Raw genomic sequence first — 23301 nt, forward strand, 5'->3', positions numbered from 1 at the left:
GGAGAATACGCGTGCGCTGCCGTCGCCGCCAGCATCGCCTCTGCCTTGGGAATCACGGCCTCTCCTAGCAAGATTTCTACCTGTACTCGGTTTCTAGCCAAGGGAGATAGATCGCGTCCAATTGTAATCAGGTTGTTGTCAAGCGAGGCCCGCATTGATGGATTGATGGGAAGAGGGTCAGGGGTGTCCTTGAGAGCGTAGAGATGTCGGAGGAGCTTTCTGGTTCCAGGATTGACCTTATCAAAAGGTTGACGTTATCCGCGAGAAACTTCCCCAGTGAGCATTATTGAGAGGAAGAGTTCTTTAAGAGTTCTTTTTAAAGATTTCATTAATTTTTCTTCAAAATGATATTAATAAGTTATCTTTGTACATGATATCTTTCAAAAGACCTCTTTAAGAGAATTTTTTTAAGACTTTTTTAATTTCTCTTCAAAATGACATCAATAAACAATCTTTTTCCAAGATGTCTTTCAAAAGAGCTCTTTATGATGTCTATCTACAAATATCTCTAGAGTCTCAGAGGCAAGAATTCTTTAAGAGGACTTTTTAAAGATCTCATTAAGTTCTTTTAAAAATGATATATTTCTTTGCAAAACAGAACCTCTCACAAAACCTAACTTAGCTTGATCACATAAGTGGTGAATATTATTAGAGCATAAAAAGAATTACAACGTTAATATTTTAATTGTGGAGAAAGATTTGTTGGAGTCAAGGAATTGGAAAAATAGAAAAAAGGATACGAGTAAGTTTTAAGTATATTAAATATGTAGTTTAAAAATCAAATTGAACATATATTTAAAAAATTATAAACGATTATAAACGAAAAACTAGTGTTCGCGCAGTACTCACGACGCAAGTTCCTTCCTATTCAAATCAGCCTTACTTTAAATATAACTTTTTATTCAAGATATTACAAGTGTACGATTAATTCAGTGTTAGCGTATTAGGTTGCTATTTCGAAATCGTAGAATCGAATCCCGCCGACGCCAATGCGTTTAAAAAAAATGTAAAATAGGGCGTAATTGTAATTAGTGAAATAGGAATCTTATATACAATACAAAATTATACTATAAAAATAATAAGAATTAAAAAACTAAAAAAAAATTTATTTTTATTGCATGTTATTTGCTAAAAGAGAAATTTATTTTTTAGCATTAAGAGGATTGTCTTAAATCTAGCTTTCCATGCTTATTCGATATTCCTCTACATTTTAGAGCATCTTTTTGAGGCAGTATATAAGAGACAAATCCTTCAGAATCAAAACGGTACCACTAAAAACTAGAATAAGTGTTTTCAGTGTAAAAATTTTTAATAGTAACATTTTCTTGACATTTAAAAGAAGTCAAAATACAGTGCTTCTTTAGATCACATTTATAAGAAGTCAGATTCCTCCTTTAGTTGACATTTATAAGAAGTTAGATTGTAGTATTCTTTTAGATATATATATATATATATATATATATATATATATATATATATATATATATATATATGATGTCTTTTTTTTCCTCTAATATTGACGTATAGGATAACATAATGATATCATTATGTTATCATTCTGATAGTGTTAGAAGATGTTTACCTCTCAAAAATAAATACTTTAAGAACTCTTTTTGATAATATATTTTTCACTGAGAAGTGAGTGCTGGCGCCACCGCTAGGCGGCCACGCTGCAGGGAATCTTCTCGTGAGTCGAGTGCAGTCACAGGCGTTATATCTAGGCGTCACCGCACTCCACTCCGCAGTCAACTCTGCAGCTCATATTTTAGTAAGCGTTTGACAGCTACTTGTTGTAACTTTGAGACGAATACTCGCTGTTATTCTTTTCACACGTGACGTATGTGTGGAACGCTGATCCACATAACATTTTATAATTTTTACATGTAAATAACAATTTGTATTGTTATTTAATCTTGTACTTAAATTAAATGTTTAATACAAATTTAATCTTTTTAAATCTTTTTTAACGAAAAGGATACAAGAAATACTTTTTGTAAACATGAAATGCGTACAATATATATATAAATAAAAAAGTTTAATAGTAAAATTTTTTAAAGTTTAGAAGAAGTTAAAATGCAGTATTTTTTTTAGATAACATTTATAAGAAATCAGATTGTCGTATTTTTTTAGATGTCATATATACGAGGTGTGTTCAAAAAGTATCGCGAATTTTGAATTTTCGCGGGTTACGTATATTCGAATTTCGATCTTTTTGTGGCGTTATGTTGGTACTCATGTCTCTCACTTATGCCGACAAGCTCGGCCATTTTGAATGTTCACTTAATTGTTGACAGCTGCTTTGCTTGCACGTGTTTTGGATCGTCTTCGATTTTTACCTATTCAAAAAAATGGATCAAAGAACCTGTATCAAATTTTGTGTGAAAAACGAAATTAAGTGCGCGGATGCATTCCGAATGTTGACTGTGGCATACGGAGAAGCTACCTTGGACCGAAGCAACGTTTATCGGTGGTACAAAATGTTCTCAGAAGGCCGAGAAGATGTGAACGACGAAGAGCGTGCCGGACGCCCGAGCACTTCAACAACAGACGAAAAAATTAATGAAGTGGAGAAAATGGTATTGGCCAATCGTCGAATCACCGTTAGAGAAGTTGCTGAGGACCTAAACATATCGATTGGCTCGTGCCATTCGATTTTTATCAATGATTTGGGCATGAGACGGGTCGCCGCGAAATTCGTACCAAAATTGCTCAATTGCGACCAAAAACAGCATCGCATGAACATTGCTAATGAGATGTTGGACTCTGTCCGCGACGACCCAAATTTGCTCCAGAGGGTCATAACTGGTGACGAATCGTGGGTTTATGGTTATGACGTGGAAACCAAAGCTCAATCATCTCAATGGAAGCTGCCGCACGAACCAAGACCGAAAAAAGCGCGCCAAGTTCGGTCGAATGTGAAAGTTTTGCTGACAGTTTTGTTCGATTGCAGGGGCGTGGTGCATCATGAGTTCTTGCCACAGGGTAGAACGGTCAATAAGGAATATTACCTGCAAGTTATGCGCAATTTGCGCGAAGCAATCCGCCAGAAACGCCCGGATTTGTGGAAGAACAAAAATTGGCTTTTGCACCACGATAACGCCCCTGCTCACACATCGTTGCTTGTGCGCGACTTTTTGGCCAAAAACAACACACTAATGATGCCGCAGCCACCGTATTCCCCAGATCTGGCCCCCTGTGACTTTTTCTTGTTCCCTAAACTGAAGAGGCCCATGAAAGGACGACGTTACGCTACGCTTGACGAGATAAAGACGGCATCGAAGGAGGAGCTGAACAAGATAAAAAAAAATGATTTTTTGAAGTGCTTCGAAGATTGGAAAAAGTTGGCACAAGTGTATAATATCTCATGGGGATTACTTTGAAGGGGACAAAATAGATATTCATGAATAAATAAATAATTTTTGAAAAAACACAAAATTCGCGATATTTTTTGAACACACCTCGTATGATGTCTTTTTTTCTCTAAAATTGTCACATTGACATAGTGATATCATTGTTAACATAATGATATCATTGTTATCATTCTGATAGTGTTAGAAGACGTCAACCTCTCAAACATGAATATTTTAAGAACTCTTTTTGATAACATTTTACTCACTGAAATCTTTAGCGGAGCGAAGCGAGCAGTTCGCGGAGGCAGGCTGCATTGCGCGAACCTCATTTTAGTCAAGCGACACTCTGATACTTCGCCCCCATCAGAGTCCGCTACTTGGAGCATCTTGACGGCCTCATAGCCGATTTCCCGCCTCGGGCTGTTGCGTCGGGCACTGTGTCCTTTGCGTCGACCTCGGCCGCGAGCAGGCGCATGACATCCGCGTCCGTTCAGCCTGGCCCTCTCGCCTTGCCTTAAGCAAACCTCTCGCACCCTTGGCGGTGGATAGGGGGTTGGCTGTGCGGCTGTCAAGCGGCTTTCGTCGGTGCGTAATGCCTGACATCGGATGTCTTTTCTTCTACTCCGGCTCTGTCACGTAAACTGCTAGTCTCTTCTCCCCCATATTATTGAATTTCGGGATTTCTTTTCCTGTAATCGCTACAACATAATCGCAATGTCTGAGACATGGCTGAAGCCTCACTCTGTGGACGATCTTGCTTGTCTCCCTGGCTTCTCGCTCTTGCGCGTCGACAGAATGGGCAGGGGCGGAGAAAGGATTGGCGTTTATGTGCGCGATGGACTCTCTGCGAATGTGCTCGCGTCATCGCCCAAGCGATATTGCGGTCAGCCCGAATATATGCTCGTGCGCATTTCCGCGGCTGAACAGAGATTATTCCTTCTGGCTATTGTTTACCGTCCACCCAAGCTGTACTTTCTTGTCAATTTCCAGAACGATTTCGAGAGGCTTCTTCCGTCCTTTCCAGCTGCGGTATTGATCGGTGACTTCAATACTGACCTAAACCGTCAGTCTTTTGACGCCGCCTCGTTACGTGACTTCTGCCAGAGTAATCACCTCTTCATTGTTTTTCGACACCATACCGCCACTTCGCACTCCCGTATTAACCACTGTTTTGTTAGCAATCGGTTCTTCATATTGTCTCACCACCAATACGCTCTCTCCTTCCTCTCCTGCCATGATCTGATCGAAATCACTCTCGACTGCCATTTCAATAAGTTTCCGCCTCGCGTCATCTCTGTCCGTGACCTTTCAGACTTAAATCTCGAGACGCTCTATGACTACTTAGTCTTCCTCGATTGGACCTCCTTCCACTCCTCCGTTGTGTTGGATGACAAGATTGTCATTGTCACCGGTTTTCTCCACGTAGCTCTTGGCTCCCTTCCTCCGCTCCGCACCTTTTGCCTCGGAAGGCCTCCTGCCCCTTGGATAGATCAAGATATGCGACTCCTAATGCGTGACAGGACTTAGCTAGAAGAGCCGCTCGCTGGTGTCTTTTTGGAACTTGGCCACCGTCCCTGCTCTGCGCAACCGGGTTAATGCACTTCTTGATGCTGCCAGAAATGACTATTTTAGCCAACGCCTGAACTCAGCTTCTTCACCTGCTCGGCTTTGGTCTGAGCTTTGTTTGCTGGGCCTTGCAAAGTCACACTTCTCCACCCTACTCACTTACCTCCCCCTTGATCAGCTCAATTCCTTCTTCTTTTCTACTCATCTCTCTCCTCAATCTTCTCACTCACCCACTCCTTCCTCATCGTCGGCCTCTTGTTTCTATCCCTTCAATTCTTTCCGTCCACCTTATCCAATTTATTTTCCTTCTATTTCCCGCACATTACTCCCGACGTCCTCTAGAAAGCACTCACCCGGTGTTCATCGAATGCCGCTGATCCCAACAATCTCAGTCGTTTCATCCACGACTGCCTCTCCTTCTTTTCTTTCCTATCCACGAACTCCTGAATCTTTCATTAAATTCCTCCACTTTTCTCTCGTAGAAATGCTCCCATATCATCCCTCTTCTTAAGGTCAAGATTCCCTTTACTTTCTCCGACTATCGTCCTATTTCTCTCCTGTGTTACCTCCTTAAAGTCTTTGAGCGTATTGTTTTTGATGAGTTATCCTTCCATCTTTCCTCTTTCTATCTCCTAGATCCTCTCCAGTCCGGTTTTCGTTGCGGTTGTAGCACGCAAACTGCTCTGGTTAAGCTAGCGGATGACGCTAAGCAGACCGTCGACCTCAGAAGGGTCACACTCTTCATTCTGTACGACTCTTCTAGGCCTTGGTTCCGATTTGCTTTTGCGTAAACTTCTGTACTTTGGCATCTCTTATTTCAGCCTTCGTTGGTTTTCGTCGTATCTGTCTAGCAGAAGTTAGCGTATCCATGGTTCCGACGGTTTCTCTTTCTAGACTTCTATCCAGGCCGGCATCCCTCAGGGTTCCGTTCTCGACTCTTTTCTTTACTCTCGGGGACAGCCATTCGCCATAGTCGTCATCTCTTGTATGCGGACGACTTACATATTTATCTTGATTTTCCTCCTGCGGACCTTGAGCATGCGCTTGGGAGGATCAAGGAGGACATCTCCGCGATCAAGCAGTAGGCGCGCGTTAACCGTCTGTCCTTAAACGTTACGAAAACTAAGGCCATCCTCTTGGGCAGTGCCTGCTACATTAACAGCATCCGCGCGAACCACGCAATAGTCCGAGAACTCAACGGCACTCTCATTGAGATCACCGATCAGGTGGTGAACCTGGACCTGACCTTCACCAGCTCGCTTAGTTGGAATGAACAAGTGAGGTCCGTGTCTCGGCGTGTAAACGACATCCTGTGGCGCCTCAAATATTACAGACACTGTCTTTTGCGTTCCCTGCGCGTTTGCTTTGTGTCCTCTTTAATCTTCCCTCTTTTCACCTACTGCTCTATCGTCCAGACCGATCTCACCGGACAGCTCAGCTTCAAACTTGGCGGCTGATGAATGCCTGCGTGCGGTTCATCTTCGATCTCTGCTGGGATGCCCACGTTTCGCCATTCTACTCTTAGCTCGGTTGGCTGCAGATAGACGATAGAAGATCTTATCTCCTTGGCTGCTTAATTTTTTTGGTTCTCCGCAATGGTACACAGTTCTATCTCGCCTCTAAGCGCTCTCCCTGCTTCAGACCTAGAGTGTCCTCCAGAGCATCTTCTGTGAACCTCGCCGTCTCCATGTGTCGAACCTCCACCTTTCAGCGGTCCTTTGCCGCACCCGTCCTTACATTCTGGAATTCCCTTCCCACTCCAATCCGCAGTGCCGACACTATTATCGCCTTCAAGCGCAGTCTTTTCCACTTCCTGAGGCAATAGAAAGCTCCGTCATCCCGCACCTAGTTTGGCACTTCTTTCTCTTCCTCCTTTTTCTTTACCCGCGTCCTCGACCCTGTCTCTACCTCTTATTTTCTTTTGCAATTTTTTATATCTTTATTTCTGCCTGCATTATATTTTGCGTTTTCTTCTGTTTTTTTTCCTTTTTATTTTGTTGAGCTACTCCTTATTTTTTGTTTTTATTTTTATTTGCGATACCTTTTGCGTTATTTTATTTTTATTTTTGTTCTACACTTTGCGCAATCCTTATCTTTATTTTTGTTATTTCTTTTCTTATTTTATTTTTATTTTATGTTGCGATTATCTTTTTTTGCATTATCTCTTTTCTTATTTTATTTTTATTTTATGTTGCATTTATTTCCATTTGCGTTATCTCTTTTCCTATTTTATTTTTATTTTACTTGCGTCACATTCCTGTGCTTTTCTTTTTTTATATTTTTTTTGTTGCTTACCATTTGCATCATTGTCCTCTATTAGACTTATATTTTATTTTTTGTTTTTGTTTCTATTTGTGCGAGATTGCCTTGATATTTGCGGCAGCCGAACTTACCACGCGCTCTCGTGCCGAAATCAAGTCAGCAGCGGCGTGACAACGCGTGAGCGGTAGCGAGAGAGAGCGTGATCTCCTGTGTATGCGCGAGCTTCTGAAAGGATTCGGAATCGCTGTTGCTGAGCAAGGAAGAAAATCGTAAACAGCTTTTACGACGACGGATCTTTTTAGAAACTTCCGCGCGAAGGCTATAAGTACGCCGCCCACTGCCAATTTGGGGGGAGCTTCATTCAAGACGGCTAACGTGTTCGATGCGTTGCCGACATTACTTGTGAGAATTCGAAGTTTTCAACAAATAAAGTTGATTTTTTTTCATTGCAACTGTGCTTTATTTTATTCATCGCCACAGTCGCGTTACATCGTTTCCTCCGCGCGCCTTCTACTGCAGTGTCGAGAATTCGACACACTATTAGAGTTTAATCTTCATTGTTTTTTCTTATCTTGTATTTCTACTCGGTATTAGTTTGTAAGTGATACTGATTACCCCTTTACATTCTTTCTGTATTCCGTTTGTCCTTAGAGGGCTTGCCCTAGGATTGAATAAATGCATATTCATTCATTCTCTCTTTCTCTCGCTTTCTCTCTCTCTTTCTGGGTGTGCATGCCATCGCTAAAGACGTGTGCTAGACTATCGTCATCATTATATCAAGAAAAGTGTCGCTCTACCAATAAACACAAAGATCAATACATTGCGGAACAAAAAGAATTATTCACCATCACAATATCCAATATGTGATTTTTATCAGCCAGGATTTTGCAATAATTTCAACATCGTCGCCAATTCTCTATAGTGTATGAAACTGATTATGAATAGCAATATGCGTTCTGTCTAAGACAGCAAATCTTTATTCAATATTTTTAGCAACGTTCTACTTATACATAAATGCGCATGGCAATTGCTTCTCACTTTGCTGTTGCTTTAGACGAGAGTTCGTGTACGAATGGAAGATTCGAATAGGACGAACGATTACTCGAGTCAGTGGTTTAGTGGATGCTTACGCATCTAGGCATGAAGGGTTGATCCTATACTTATATCACGTGTTTTTTAATTTTAATTTTTTTAAAAGTTTTATTACTTTGCCTCAAAAAATTCGTACAAAATCTTTTTCACGCTACAAACTAGAATGTACCTTTAAGGAGATTTGGATACATGTGTGAAATAAAGGTTTAATATACTTCCATATTGATGATCAGAACTTATTTTTCAACAGATGGCTGTTGGATACTATAGTGAAAAATTATGTCGTTCTGAACAGCAGAGTCCAACAGTCGCAAAATTATCAGCACGAAAGCGTTCAACGAGCACAGTCTATCGCGTCAAATACACCATCAAAAATGTCTATACGCTCCAATCCTTTTAAACCCATTAAGGATCTCTTGGCTTCAAAGGTGCACGATTAGTATTAATTATATAGGGTGTTTGGCAATAAGTGAAAGAAAATTTAAGGAGCTAGGTTCTAGGTGATAATTCTATCGAAAATGTTTTCTCAGAATTTTTCATATTTGAAATTTATGAAAATTTTTTAAAAAGCATTTTTTTTTTTTTTTTTAGAAATTATAGAGAGTGAGAAATCTTAGAATATTTTAAAATTCATACCTCTGAAGTTTTCTAGAAAAAATGTAGACTTTTTTCATATTTTTTATAATTACTTTAAAAGTTTTTTTTTATAATAAGATTGAACAAGATGTATGCGGCACCGTCAACAGATGGCTCCGACAGAGTTTTATTTCTTATAATTATCTATAAAACAGTACTAAATAAAACAAGAGACACTTTGTGAAATTCTCAACTATGAATTTTAACTAACTTTTACTCGCGCTGACTTTCATTAACCTTCCCAATTACTAATTGATTTTAACTAAATAATAATCAAGATTGATAATGTTACTTATAAATATTGTTGAAAAAATTTGCGTTTAAGGCTCCTGAGAACTCGCCGCGGCTATATTGAAGTCGTGACGTCAGATGCGAAAAATTGCGTGAAATGACACGTAATTTTGTCGGACGTGCCATTTGTAAATAAAGACAATTTGAATAAAACAGACTAATCAGATGGCTTTAAAACACTTCTAAATATCGATCAAGACTATTCTTTTTGCGCCTAGCAGTCAGTAAATAGTCGTAAAAAGCACGTAAAGTGATGCCTGTTTAGACAGGAAAACACACGGATATCTATTGAAAGGAGTGAAAAATGTTCTTTTATGTATAAAATTCAAAGAAATTTTACTCGCGGTCCATTTTTACGAATTTGGTAAATACGAGATAAGTCATATTTTCACAATGAAACACATAATAACAAAATGACATGCACGATACCATCTCATCGTCATCAATTTGTCACGTTTCACGTCTACTCTAATTTTATCCGCGACGGAATGTCGCTACCATCAACGCGGAGTTCTCGGCTGAGAAGTTAGGAGCTTTAATTTTTAGATTTAAAGTACAATTTCACTCATAGTTCTTTTCAATGAATAGATACAATTGTATTTGTAAATTTATTTACAATTTAAAATGTGCTACAGTGTATTATGTATAATCTATCAGATTAAACCTTACATGCAATAAATGTAATCAAATAATATAATATTTATTTTATAATATATTTAATAAAATTTTTTTTAATATTTTGTATTTTAGATTACATTCCGATAGTCAGCATTTACAAATTATATATACACATAATATACATGTATACTATACATAGATGTACAGCACTAACAGTAAATATTGAAATGCACTCTTTTGATAGTGACATTAATTTCTAAAAATAATGTTTACTTAAAGAGCAAAGATATTAATATAAAGAATTCAACAAATTATTAGATAAACTTAATATAAAGAAAAACTATGTTCCATATAAGTATAAACTAGTATAGAGAAGTTTAAATTTTAATACTTATTATTATTAAATATAATATTAATTATTAAATAATGTAATTTTAAGATTTTTAATAAAATTATTAAAAAAATTGCAAATAAGATATCTGTCAAGTGTAGATATCCATATGCAAATTGTATTTCAAAAATTTTAATTACAATACAATTGAAATCTTTGAAATATAATTTGCGCATCAGCATGCACGCTTGACCCTTATTTGGCATTTTTTTAATTAATTTTTACTGATTTTGAATGTCAAGAATCCTGACTTGTATTTAAAAGTTAATAATCTACTTTAGCATTATCAATTCTTGGTTAAAAAAAATTCTGCATAACAAAACTACATAAAAAAAATGTTACAAAAATCTACATAAAAATACTAGAATTGGAACGCTTTTCTAAATTTTTGGATTTTTGTAGTGCATCATTTCTATGATTTCTATGAATCTCGGTGAAACTACGTCAAACTACAATGAACTATAATATTCTGCGCATTTCGAAGTTAGCTTATTCTGCCAAAAAAATTTATATGAATAAGTATAAGGTTGTGTTGACAATAGAAATTTGTATAAATTATTAGTTTTTTTATACAAATATTTATTTTTTCATATAAATATTTATTTTTTCGTAAAAATGTTTACTTTTTCTTAGAAATATGTATTTACTTAAACCACCGACAAGAGACTATTAAAGACCGCTAACCTTACGGGAGTTTGTGTGACTGTTCAATTTTTAATAATAAACTGACAATACAGTACTAATTTTATAATTTATTGTTATCTTGAAGTTTCATAAATATGCTTATGTATTTGTAACCCAAAAATTCTTGATTTTTATTAAAAATTGCAGTTTTGATGTTAACATCCAAGTTTGATTATCGACAGAGATAATAACTGATCAAAAAGAATTACAATTTTAAAGCAATATGCAATGATATTATTAAATATAAGTATGCATATTTGCTTAAAAAATATTTGTATAATAAAAAAATTAAGATTTTAATAACGTATTATTCAAATATTTGTATTAACAATCATATAGTCGATAACGTCATCGCTCTTCAATTACCGCTGGGCCCCTGAGGCCCCAGTGACGGCCTCGAAAATTTACCCAGGGTTGACGGTCTTTAATAGTCTCTCGTCGGTGCTTAAACTAAAATTTAAAAAAGTGTTCCCATTTTAAAATTTTTCGTAGATTTTTATCTTGGGTAGAATTTTGTAAAATTTTTTCTCCCAGAGAAAAGTACCGAAAAAGTAACGAATCGTTGCTTTCCAAGTAATAGTAACAGTAATGAGTTACTTTTTACAAAAAGTAACAGCGATGATAACGCATTCCTTTTTAAGGCGGAAAAGTTCAAAATTTTATGTACTTTAGGCATTTTTTACTTGAATATGTAAACCTTTATAGTTAAAAAGCGAAGAATTAATTGTATTTGTCATTCTTGACTTTCGTCTTATTTTATTATGTAGAATCATCCTTAAATTCTTTTTCATACACCCTGTTGTCAAGCACCCTGTATACAGTCACTTTATGTTTATTATCTCAGAAATGTGATAATAAATCTCACAATATAAATTATTGTCATTAATATCTTCTTCTAATATTTCAGGATGAAGCTTTAATAAGTGAATCACGCAATGGTACGTATTTTAATATAAGCAGAATTAGATAGTAAGCAGTTAAAAAATTGAAAATTAAATAATAAAATTAAAAAAGTTATTAACCTGTAACATAAATTTATTAATATGAAGTAAATTAAATAGTTATTTTAAATATATTAACTTTTTTATTTGTTAATTTATCTTTTAAGTCATAACTTTTTATAACGTCTCTTTACCTATACAGCACAGAGAGATTGCAGGAACATTGCAGAATGATTTCATTGTAATATTGCATTTTGATTGCGAAACATTGCTGTAACATTGCTGGAAGATTGCAGTAAGATGTCCGCTTTTTGAAATATTGCATTGAAACATCCCATTTTTTCAAAATATTCACATAAATATTATTACATCACATAATTCCAATAAACAAAACAATATTATGTAACATTTTAAAAAACATTTTTCGCAAAAAAAATCTCAGGAATATTTTTTCGGAAATTTCCAAGCAGTCACCCATCCAAGTCGCGACTCCGGTGAACGTTGCTTGACCTCCGTAATCGCTGCGAACTGATTCGTCATGATGAACACTTTATGCTGATATGTGTATATAATTAGTAGATCAGGTTAATATACGTTATCGAAAAAATGAAATATGTATAATTAAAGCACAATATTTATACAAACAAATATAAAATTATAATTTTTTTTAGTAATTTTGCAAATGCAGAATAGCATCTGGAATAACTTTTCTGTTATTTGTTTAAATAAGATGCAATAAGAAAATATATATCAATATAATACAATAATTAAATTAAATATAAAAAAATTTTTATTAAAAAAACAATTAAAAAATATTGTTTGTTCATTGGGCTGTAGATCGAGGTTTCTTTATATATAGACTTATTTCATCTATTGATATAAATATTTATGTTTCTTAACAATACTATGATGCACACAGCACGGAACCGTATGTCTTTTTCTAGACGTCTTAGAGTCAACATTTGAAGGATGTCTGCAGACGTCTATGCAAAGTCGATTTGCAGTCAACTTTGAAAGCCTGACTTGGATGAATCGACTTACAGTCGATATATGGACGGTTGTACTCTTAGGGAATGTAGAGATTCAACGGAAAATTTAGTAACGTCGCCCGACCTTAGTTTGCTAAATGCGGATGAATAATTATGGATGAGTTAAATTAATATATTATTATACGCGAATATTCTGCTTTGGCTCTTTATTATCAGTACTTTATTAAAAAATTATGATATTGCAATGTTTCCGGAATATTACTGGCATATGCCATGCGATGTTGCAGGCATATTGTTAATTTATGTTTCTGCAATGTCTCCGTAATATTACATTGCAATCTGCAACATTGCAACGTTGCTGCAATGTTGCTGGAATTTTTTGTGTTGTATAGGTAAGAATGTTAATATTTTTTCTTTCTATAAAATTTCAAGAATCTGATAATGTTAGATACGTCGACCTTCGTTTTGTTGCGACTTATTACTTTTCAAATTAGTAATGAGTAATAGTAACGAGTTACTTTTTGTCTTATGTTATTTGATTAGAAAAAAAAGGATTTAGTTATTGACTGTAATGATTTCAAAGGAGACTTAAACGATAGAAATTTTGAGAAATGAAATTTTTTTAAATTTAATAACACTGGATAAATCGTCTTCTGATCTTACCTTCACTGATTAGATCTTCTTCTGATCTTGCCTTTACTGGCTGGATCGTCTTCTGATCTTACCTTTACTAGTTGGATTGTCTTCTAATCTTACCTTTACTGGTTGGATTTTCTTCTGACCTTGCATTTTTTCTGATTTTGATTTTACTGATAACGATCCAAGTTCTTTGGATTAGTAGTTTAAAATGGGATATGACCTTTCTTCACCTACATTAGGTCGACTGATCAGAAATTATGAACCCATGTTTTTTAACATAAAATTTTCCGCTCTAACCTCTAACCTTGAGAAAAGTCATTTTCTCAAGTCACTCATCAAGGACAATTTTAAGGTCACCATTGGATGTCTCCCTCTGAGTGCAACAACTTTTGTCTGGGTCATTTTCTTTGAAAATCCCTTTTTTCGAAGTTATTCGGGGTGCCTACTTAAAAGGGGGACCCCCTCTACAGGGTGATACAAAATAACCTATTGATCCCGAAGCTGGCATATTCGTAATCGAATTCTGAGACGATTTTTCCTTTTGCAAAAATTTGTCCGGAGCTTAGTTTTCAAGTTACAATAAGAATTAGTTAGCGTATAACGGGTCGGATACAAGTGGTAGACAAGGGCGGGGCAACTTACTGTTACACGCGGGTGTTTCCGTGGGGCACCTCCTGCGCTCAAATGACTGACAAAAGTACGTGGACAGCACATTTTTATTTAAACTCTCTCTCTCTCTCTCTCTCTCTCTCTGTCACTTTAATTTTGCTACATTTTACTTGTCAAATTTTGATCTGTCATCTGGCCGTCAAATATCGGGATGATCGTGAAATCTTCAAGTTTACATTATTATAATAAATGTACATACGTCCGCGAATAATAAAATTTAATGCAAATTAGATTACTTAAATGTGCACTTGCAAGTTAAAAGTAGCACGTTTAAAACGTACAAGAAGAGAAGAAAGGGGAGGGAGAGAGAGAGACGGGGAGAGGAGGGGGCTTCAAACAAGTTTAAGCACGTTTACTCATGCACACGACGATCAGCTTATTGTTTCCACGATGCGACAGTTCAATTTAAATTTGTCCTTTATCCAGATCTATCCTTCGAAGTTGTTTTACCACATTTCACCACATTTATATTATTTACTCGGCACTTGATCGATGAATGCGGAACTACGCGACGAACCGATCGATCGACTTTATTAATTTCTATTAATCACTACTCTAATCACTACAATCATTCGATGCGTTAAAATTACTCGAAGAAACACGTGTTTACGTTACGATCACACAACACGTGTTCACTCGACGATATCAAGTAGTCGACTGGATGTTATTGGTTATGTTGTTATAAGAGTGTCGAACGATTGGTTAAAGCCATAAGTCAAAACGCGGTAATTTAAAATGAAAATATTGGTTAATACGATTTACATCAATACAATTTATCAGAAAAATGTTGCAAATACATGTTTATCATTATTTGTTAAAAATTGTATGATCCATAAGTGACTCTTTATCTAGATAATTGTTATTTATTCAAAATATTCAAGAAATGATTGTATCAAAATCAATTTCTTCTAAATATTTTTTTGTTTTTTATTTTTTATTATTTGCAAAAACTGAAGATATTTCTCGAAATAAAATATTTGGTTGCCCTGAAAAGGGCAGATTATCCATTGCTGCAAGGAGATTTCAAGAATTATATTCTTGAAATTTTCTTCATAATAAATGTTCAAAGTGGCCACCGTCCATTGTAATGCAGGCTCTCATGCGTCGTAATAAATTTATTTGCATCTTCTCCAGAATGTCATTGTCGATACTCCAAATGGCATGATGCAGCTTGTCATTTCAAATCCTCGACGTCTTCGGGAAGTTTTCTGTAAATAATTTCTTTACAGTATCCCCACAGGAAAAAATGGATTGAGGTCCGGAGATCTTGCGGGCCAACGTATTGGGCCATAACGGCCCATCCAACGGCCAGGAAATTGTGCATTTAAGTAATTTGTTACTATTCTGGCATTATGTGGTTCAGCGCCATCTTGTTGGAATATAATTTTATTCCTGTTTGCTAACGGAATTTCTTCTAAAAAGTCTGGAATATTTTCAGATAAAAATTCCATGTACGACGCGCCATTTAAAATGTCTGGCAGAATTACTGGACCCAATATGTTTGTGCCCATGATTTCTGCCCATACGTTTAATTTCCATCGTGTTTGGAAATTTCTGGCTCGAGTTACTCGAAGATTCTCGTCACCCCACATATGCATATTGTGAGAGTTAAAAATTTCTTCTCGTGTAAACAGCAATTCGTCGCTGAATATCACACGAGAAGGAAATTCAGGATCCTCGTCTACTCTTCTTAAGAAATTTTCACAAAATGTTGTTCTTTGTAGATAATCCTCCTCTCGTAATTCTTGCATGCGAGTATAATGATAAGCGTGCAATTTTTCTTCTTTCAGAATTCTTTGAACTGTAGAGTAAGGTAGATCGTGTTTCCGAGCAATGACCCGAACACTTGTTTCAGGCTCTTGTTCGACAGCACGAAGGACTCTCTACACTTCGCAAATTCCTTTCGTTGCGATGTCTACCGCAATCATTTTTTTTCGGTAAGACACTTCCGGTCTCGAATAACCGTTGAGATGCTCCACTTATAATGACCGCCGTCGGATGCCTTGCTCTATTCGGATATAATTCTTGATATCTCCTTGCAGCAACATAGGGTTGGCCCTGGCATTCACCAAGTGCCATCAGCATATCGTAGTACTCTTCGTTCGTGTATGCTGCCATATCGTGTATCGTCCTGACGATGGATCTAACGATCGAAGAATTGATGAGAGCACCGATCGCTGCATCCTATTTAACGGTCTTCGCGGGAGGTTGATTCCTCCCACCGCACCTTTCCCGTCGAATCATAACATTGCGCGTCCTCCCCCCGTCTCTCTCTCTCTCTCTCCCTCCCCTTTCTTCTCTTCTTGTACGTTTTAAACATGCTACTTTTAACTTGCAAGTGCACATTTAAGTAATCTAATTTGCATTAAATTTTATTATTCGCGGACGTATGTACATTTATTATAATAATGTAAACTTGAAGATTTCACGATCATCCCGATATTTGACGGCTGGATGACAGATCAAAATTTGACAAGTTAAATGTAGCAAAATTAAAGTGACAGAGAGAGAGAGAGAGAGAGAGAGAGAGAGAGAGAGAGAGAGAGAGAGAGAGAGAGAGAGTTTAAATAAAAATGTGCTGTCCACGTACTTTTGTCAGTCATTTGAGCGTAGGAGGTGCCCCACTAAAACACCCGCGTGTAACAATAAGTCGCCCCGCCCTTGTCTACCACTTGTATCCGACCCGTAATACGCTAACTAATTCTTATTGTAACTTGGAAACTAAGCTCCGGACAAATTTTTGCAAAAGGAAAAATCGTCTCAGAATTCGATTACGAATATGCCAGCTTCGAGACCAATAGGTTATTTTGAATCATCCCTGTATATCTGCGTAAAACAATAATCAAACAAATAAAATATTTTTAACATATGTCAGGACCATGACAAGAGGGCATAGCTGCAATGTCACCGATTTCATTCTCCTTTTACATGGTTCTACATTGAAAATAAATTGATCCAAGCGTCCAAGCGTTTTGTCTAATGCATTTTGTAAATAATATTTTTTAATGTTTAACATTTTAACAACTCGAAGTTATAAGGTAAGGAAGACGCTTTTGTGAGCAATGCCGCATAGTACAATTAGTGAGTGTGGCAGTACCATAGGCGATGCAAACATGAAACTGTGATTGTCAATTATTTTCAAATTATTTTTTAATTATTTAATATATGTAAATGTGTCATTTATTACATAGAAATCAAAATTTGAAACATATTGAGGTACATAAACATGTTTTCATATGTTTATCTGCATAAAATTACAGACAAATAAATAAAATATTTTTATAAAAACTTTTTATCTTTAAAACTTTATACGCACAGATACATTTTTTAAATCTTTTACAAATAGTTGATTGAAAAAATTCTTGACTATACTAATAATTAGATACAAAGGACCTCGCACGATTTATATGAAAAAAACGTGTTCAGTCGATTTGCTTAAATTTTTTATGTTGTTGTACTTGCATCCCTAATAAAAAAATCTCAATTTTTAGAACATTTCTATGTCTAGTTTCGGAATTAAAAATAATTAAAGGTCTCTTTCATGACATCGGCTCATATGTATACTTACACTAGTTTGAACTTCTATGCTTGCTCATATATATATATCGGTACGTATAAATGTCCGTGGATGACTGCGTGTGCATGCACACGCGGGCGTGTACGCGCGCGCGCGCACGCGAGCATGTGTTTGTTAGCAGAGATAAGGACCGCATGGTTCGTCATTCCCAAAGTATTTAATTATTTTAAACCCTCTCTACTTGTGCCCATTGTCTGTGCGTGCGTGCGTGCATGCGTGCGTGCGTGCGTGCGGGCGTGCGTGTTGTGTGTGTGCGCGCGCGCACCCGCGTTTTCTTGTGCGTACATGCGCGCACGCACGCGCGTGTACGCATACGCCCGCGTGTGCACGAACACGCAGTTATTCACGGACATTTATACGTACCAATATACGTATATGAGCAAGCATAGAAGTTCAAACGAGTGTAGGTATACATATGAGCCGATGTTATGAAAGAGACCTTCAAATATTTTTAATTTCGAAACCAGACATAAAAATGTTGTAAAAATTGAGATTTTTTATTAGGGATGCAAGTACTACAACATATAAAAAATTCAAGCAAATTGACCAAATACGTTTTTTTCATATCAATCGTGCGGGGTCCTTTTACAATGTACGTATAAAAAAATAAATTATTAATACAAATTGAACAAAAATGCTTTTTACGGTCGTAGTTAGATTCAAATTCAATGAATTGCGTGCTGAATTAATTTTCAGTCATAAGACGGTTCTAAATTAAACAAGTTTAAGTAATATCATCTATTATTAAAATTGAAATTAATATTAACACTTTCCCCTTGAAAAAACTGTAAAGAAAATGAATTTGAGGAAAGTATATAAAATCACACGAACAATACAAGCGCAAAGACCCGTTTCCGGAGCGATTGAGCATAGAAGTGAGCAGCATTAGTGGAATTTGTAGAGGCAGAGAGTAAGTGGAAGACAGAGAGGGGGAGAGAGTGGAGTGTGTGAGAACGCGGAGTAATTAGAGCTGAGAGGTGGAGTGCGTTCGGAGAGAGAGTGGTAAAGGGTTGAAAGAGATAGAGTGAGTGGAAGTGTATGTGAGGTTGAGAGGTTAGCAAGTGTGAGAGAGCTGGGAGTGAGGTAGGGGGGAAGGAAGGAAGGCGAATCGCGCGCGAGTAAAAGCGCGTACGCACGTTACTGCGTTCGTAAACGCATTCCGTCCGGCTTGTCTGATCGGCAGACGCCATAAGAAAATAGAGAAAAGTAGATCGGAAACCGATCAGGAGTAGGAGGAAGGGTGGATGATGACAAGATAGCCGCGTTCATAGAAGCGGCGAAGAAAGGGGTAAGGGAGGACTTGAAAAAAGGGCAATTAAAAGAATTGGTAGGTGGGGGAAGAGAACGCAGTGGAAGTTTGGGAGTACTGGAATTATGGAAAAGGAAAAGGGATATGACAGAGGGGGTAGAGGAAATTGAAAAAAAGGAAAGGGATGAATTTAAGAGAAGTAAAAAACCGAGGACGCCGCCAAAAGAGAGAGGAAAGGAGGCGGAGGGGGAGGTGATGTTGATGATGGGAGAGATGAGAAGGTGGATGGAGGAGTGTAGAAGGAAATAAGAGAGGATGGAGGAGAGCTTAAAGAGCATTGTGAAAGAGTTAGAGGGGACGAGAAAGAGGGAAGAGGATTGGAGGGTGGAAAGGAGTAAGATGGAGAAAAGAAGAGCTGGAGAAAAAGTGGCAGAAAGGTTGAAAATAAATGAAGAAGGATAGAGAAGTTAGAAAAAAGGATCAACGAGCTAGAGAGTAGAAAAGAGAAAAAGGACAGGGGGGAGAGAGTCGGAGACTGGAGGAGAGAATTAAGAAAATTGAAATGATTTGAAAAAGGAGAGAGAGATAGGAGAGAAAAAGGAATGTGGTGTTGAAGGAATATAAGGAAAATGGAGAAAAAGTGGAGAATAAAGTGAGGGAGATAGGTAAAAAAATTGCAGCAGAAGTAGAGATAGAGGAGGTGAAAAGGATCAAGGCAGGCAAAGAGGAATGAGGGGGAATGGCAGTAGTGAGATTGAAATCGGAGGTAGAAAAGGAGGTTATGCAATAGAAGAAGGTGTTGAAAGGGGAAAAAATATGGATAGAGGATGATTTAACATGGAAGGAGAGGCAAAACAGATGGAAGATGAAGGAGGTGGCTAGAGTGGTGGAGAGGAGGGGGGCAAGGGTGTTCGTAGGGAATAATAAGGTGAGAATAGAAGGTGAATGATCGTTTTGGTATGGGGAGCGAAAACTTTGAGGGATAGATTGGGAAGGAAAAAAGAAAGCGGAGTGATGAGGAATTCGGGGAAAAGGGAAAAGAAAGGGAAAGAGGATAATGGGGGAGGTAGGCAGGTGGAGGAAGAGTGAGGAGAATATTGCGGAGAGGAGAATAGAGGGGAAAAGGGTTGCTATGGAAAAAGGAGGGCAAGGTAGGAAATGAGATAATGAGGAGATGAGGATAAGGAAAATAGCTTTTTGAAACATGGCAGGAATTGGAAACAAGGATAGAGATTTCTGGAGGGGGATTGCGGAATGGGATGTGGTGGTGTTAGCAGAAACGTGGATAGATATAAAAAGGTGGGACAAAGTAAAAGAAAGGTTACTAAGGGAATTTAAATAGAAAGTGCAACTGGCTAAAAAGAAAAATAGGAAAGGTAGGGCAATGGGAGGAATGTTGATGGGAGTAAGGAAGGGGATAGAGAAGATAGAGAAGAAGGAGCAGGAAAAAAATAGAGGGGATAATAACAACGAGGATAAGAATAAAAGGGGAGAGGTGAAGGATTATTGGGGTTTATATAAATGGAGGAGAAGTGGGCTAGGATTAGGGATTGGCTGGAGGGAAAGGAGGATGGAATGAAAACGATAATGGGTACGGAGGACGGGGGAGATGGGCGGGTGGTAGGAGGGGAGAGATGAGAGAGAGAAAGAGGAAGAGAGAAAGTCGAGGGATAAAAGATAAACAGGGAAGGAAAAGTGCTGGTTGAGAAATTGGAAGAGACAGGATGGTTTATATATAATGGATGCGATAAAGGAGATAGGAAGGGGATGTGGACGTACGCAGGGGCAAGAGGAGAATCGGTACTAGACTACGTGATAGGAGATGGGGAAGTATGAGACAGAGTGTTAAGAATGGAGGTGCCGGAAAATGTGGACTCGGTCTACTTTGCAGTGATGATTTTGGTTGAAGGGGAGGGTAAAGGGGTAAAAGGAGGAGATTAAAGAGTAAGGAGATGAGAGTGGACAAAGGTAGAAAAGGAGTTATTTAGGGAAAAGATGGAGAGAGCTCTAGAGGGAAGGGAAAAGGGAGAAAAGGTGGAATGGGAGGTGATGAGGGGGGAAGTGCAAAGGATATTACAGGAGGGGCAAGAAAATGAGGGGCGGGAGAGAGTAAGAGGATGGTGGGATACAGAATGCAAAGAAGGTAAGAAAGGAACTGAGGAAGAGGGAAGGGGGAGAGGGAGATAGATATAGGGAAGATAAAAGAGAATATAATTAATCATGTGAAAGGAAAAAGAAGAAGGAAAATGAGAGATGGACAGAACTAGCAAAAAAAGCGAAGACGGAGGGGCAGGTATGGGAAATGGTGAATAAAGAGAGGAAAGGGAAAAGGGGAATAGACGTAAGGATTAAAGGTGAGGAATGGGTGGAGTATTTTAAGGAGTTATTAGGAGGGGTGGAGAAAATAGTGAGAGGTATTAAGGAGAAAAGGAAGGGGCGATATGGAGCCGAAAATTACGCAGGGGGAGATTAAAAAAGCGTTAGGAAGGTTAAAGGATGGTAAAGCGACGAGGGGTGATGGGATATCGGGAGAGGCATGGAAGTACGGAGAAGAGAAAAAAGAAGAATACATATGGGAGTTGTATAATAGGATTTGGAGAGGAGAAGAATGAATAGAGGAATGGACCGAGAGAATAATTGTACCGATAAGGAAAAAGGGGGAGAGGGAGAAAGTGGGGGATTAAGGGGGGAGTGACGTTAACGCCATCGTTGTACAAAATTTGTACCATGGTGCTAGGAAAGAGACTGGAGGGAGAGTTAGAGGAGGGAGAAAAATAAAATCAGACGGGATTTAGGAGGGGGATGGAAACGATGGATAACATCAACGTAATAAACTATTAGTAAACAGGCGGCTGAGTAAGGATAAGGGGAAATTGATTGTCTTCTTCGTAGACTTAAAGGCAGCCTTTGATTTGGTAGACAGAGAAATATTAGAAAGGGCGTTAAGGGAAAGGGGAATAAGGGAGGGTGATAGTAAAATGTATGGATTTGTTGAGGAAGACGAAAAGTAGAATGAGAATTGGTGAGGAATGGAATGAAGCATTTTGGACAAGTAAGGGTGTAAGGCAGGAATGTCCTCTGAGCCCTTCATTATTTAACATCTTAACCGCGGACGTAGAGGAATATATAGGGAAAGGGTGCTGGGAAGGGTGAGGTTGAAAGGGAAAAGAATACATACGCTGGCCTACGCGTACGATATGGTTCTGATAACGGAGAAAGAGGACAAGATGAGGACAATGATAGCAAGATTTGAAAGATATATAAGGGGAAAGAGATTAATAGTAAACCGGGAAATCAAAGATGATGAGGTTTAAGAAGGAGGGGGGGGGGATGAAGAAGGCGAATTGGAGATGGGACAGGAAAGTAATAGAGGAAGTGAGGAAATTTAATTATTTAGAATACCCGAGAACACCCGTTCCAGAGAAATAGTAAGCAGAATGAGCAGGTAAGGAAGAGAAAGTTTGGAGGGGATTGGGGGAGAAGGGTATGGCTCTTCGATGGTTTGGACGGTGATGTCGTACGGTATGGAGATTTAGGGATGGAAGGAGAGGGAAGTGGTGGAGAGGATGCAGAAAAAATATTTGAAATGGGTATTGGGGGTAAGTTGGAAGGTGCCGGGATATTTATTAAGGGAAAAATTATTACGAGATAAATTGAGGACAAAGGCAGGAAGGAGGGCTTGGGGATTTGAGGAAAGATTGGCGGAGGGGAAAGGAAGTGAGTTGGCTAGAAGATGTTGATAGGAAATAAGGGAGAGAGAGCAAAAAGGAGGAGAGATGTTAAAATGGGAAAAAGAAAAAAGAATTTTTTTGAGGATAGAGAGATGGAAGTGGAGAAGATGGAGGAAGAAAGGAAGGAGTGGATTTTTAATTTCTACAGAGGGGAGAAGAGGGATAGAGAGAGGCAGAGGGAGGAAAGACGGGAAAGGATTAAAAGATCGAAGGGGAATAAATAGTACCTGAATGGTACAGAGAATTAAAGGGGAGGGAATATTGAATATCTAAGGAAGGGGTGGCAGAAAATAGGTGGAAGAAAGTAGCTAAATATAAATTAGGTGAGGGAATGAGGGAGAGGAACTATTGGGCAAGTGAGGAAGATAGGAAATGCAGGATGTGTGGAATGGAGGAGAAGTCGTGGTTCACGTATAGGAGGAATGTGGAAGTTGGGTGGCAGAAGGGAGCTGGGAGGAGATGGTGGAGAGAGTGCTAGGCGACGATGGAGAGAGGGGTGGAGGAAGCTGGAAAAATTCAGAGAAGTGGGAGGAGGGGGGAGAACAAGGGGAAGCAAGGGAGGGCGCGGGAGGAGGGAAGGAGAGTGAGAGAAAGGGTATAAGGGAAAGAGGGTGAA

General features: G+C 38.0%; 1 protein-coding gene across 5 annotated transcripts in view; it reads left to right on the plus strand.

Annotated features, from left to right (window-relative positions):
* LOC105198825 (ADP-ribosylation factor-like protein 13B) overlaps positions 1-23301 on the plus strand; it is a 162254-nt gene that overhangs the window by 107773 nt on the left and 31180 nt on the right. For all 5 annotated transcript variants that reach the window (XM_039449876.1, XM_039449880.1, XM_039449879.1 and 2 more), the window contains 2 exons: positions 8521-8698; positions 11798-11828. In XM_039449876.1, the coding sequence (XP_039305810.1) occupies positions 8521-8698; positions 11798-11828 (209 nt within the window). The remainder of the gene's footprint in view (positions 1-8520; positions 8699-11797; positions 11829-23301) is intronic.

The sequence above is a fragment of the Solenopsis invicta genome, chromosome 5 (genome assembly GCF_016802725.1).
Source record: "Solenopsis invicta isolate M01_SB chromosome 5, UNIL_Sinv_3.0, whole genome shotgun sequence".
In the NCBI taxonomy this organism is placed as follows: Eukaryota; Metazoa; Arthropoda; class Insecta; order Hymenoptera; family Formicidae; genus Solenopsis; species Solenopsis invicta.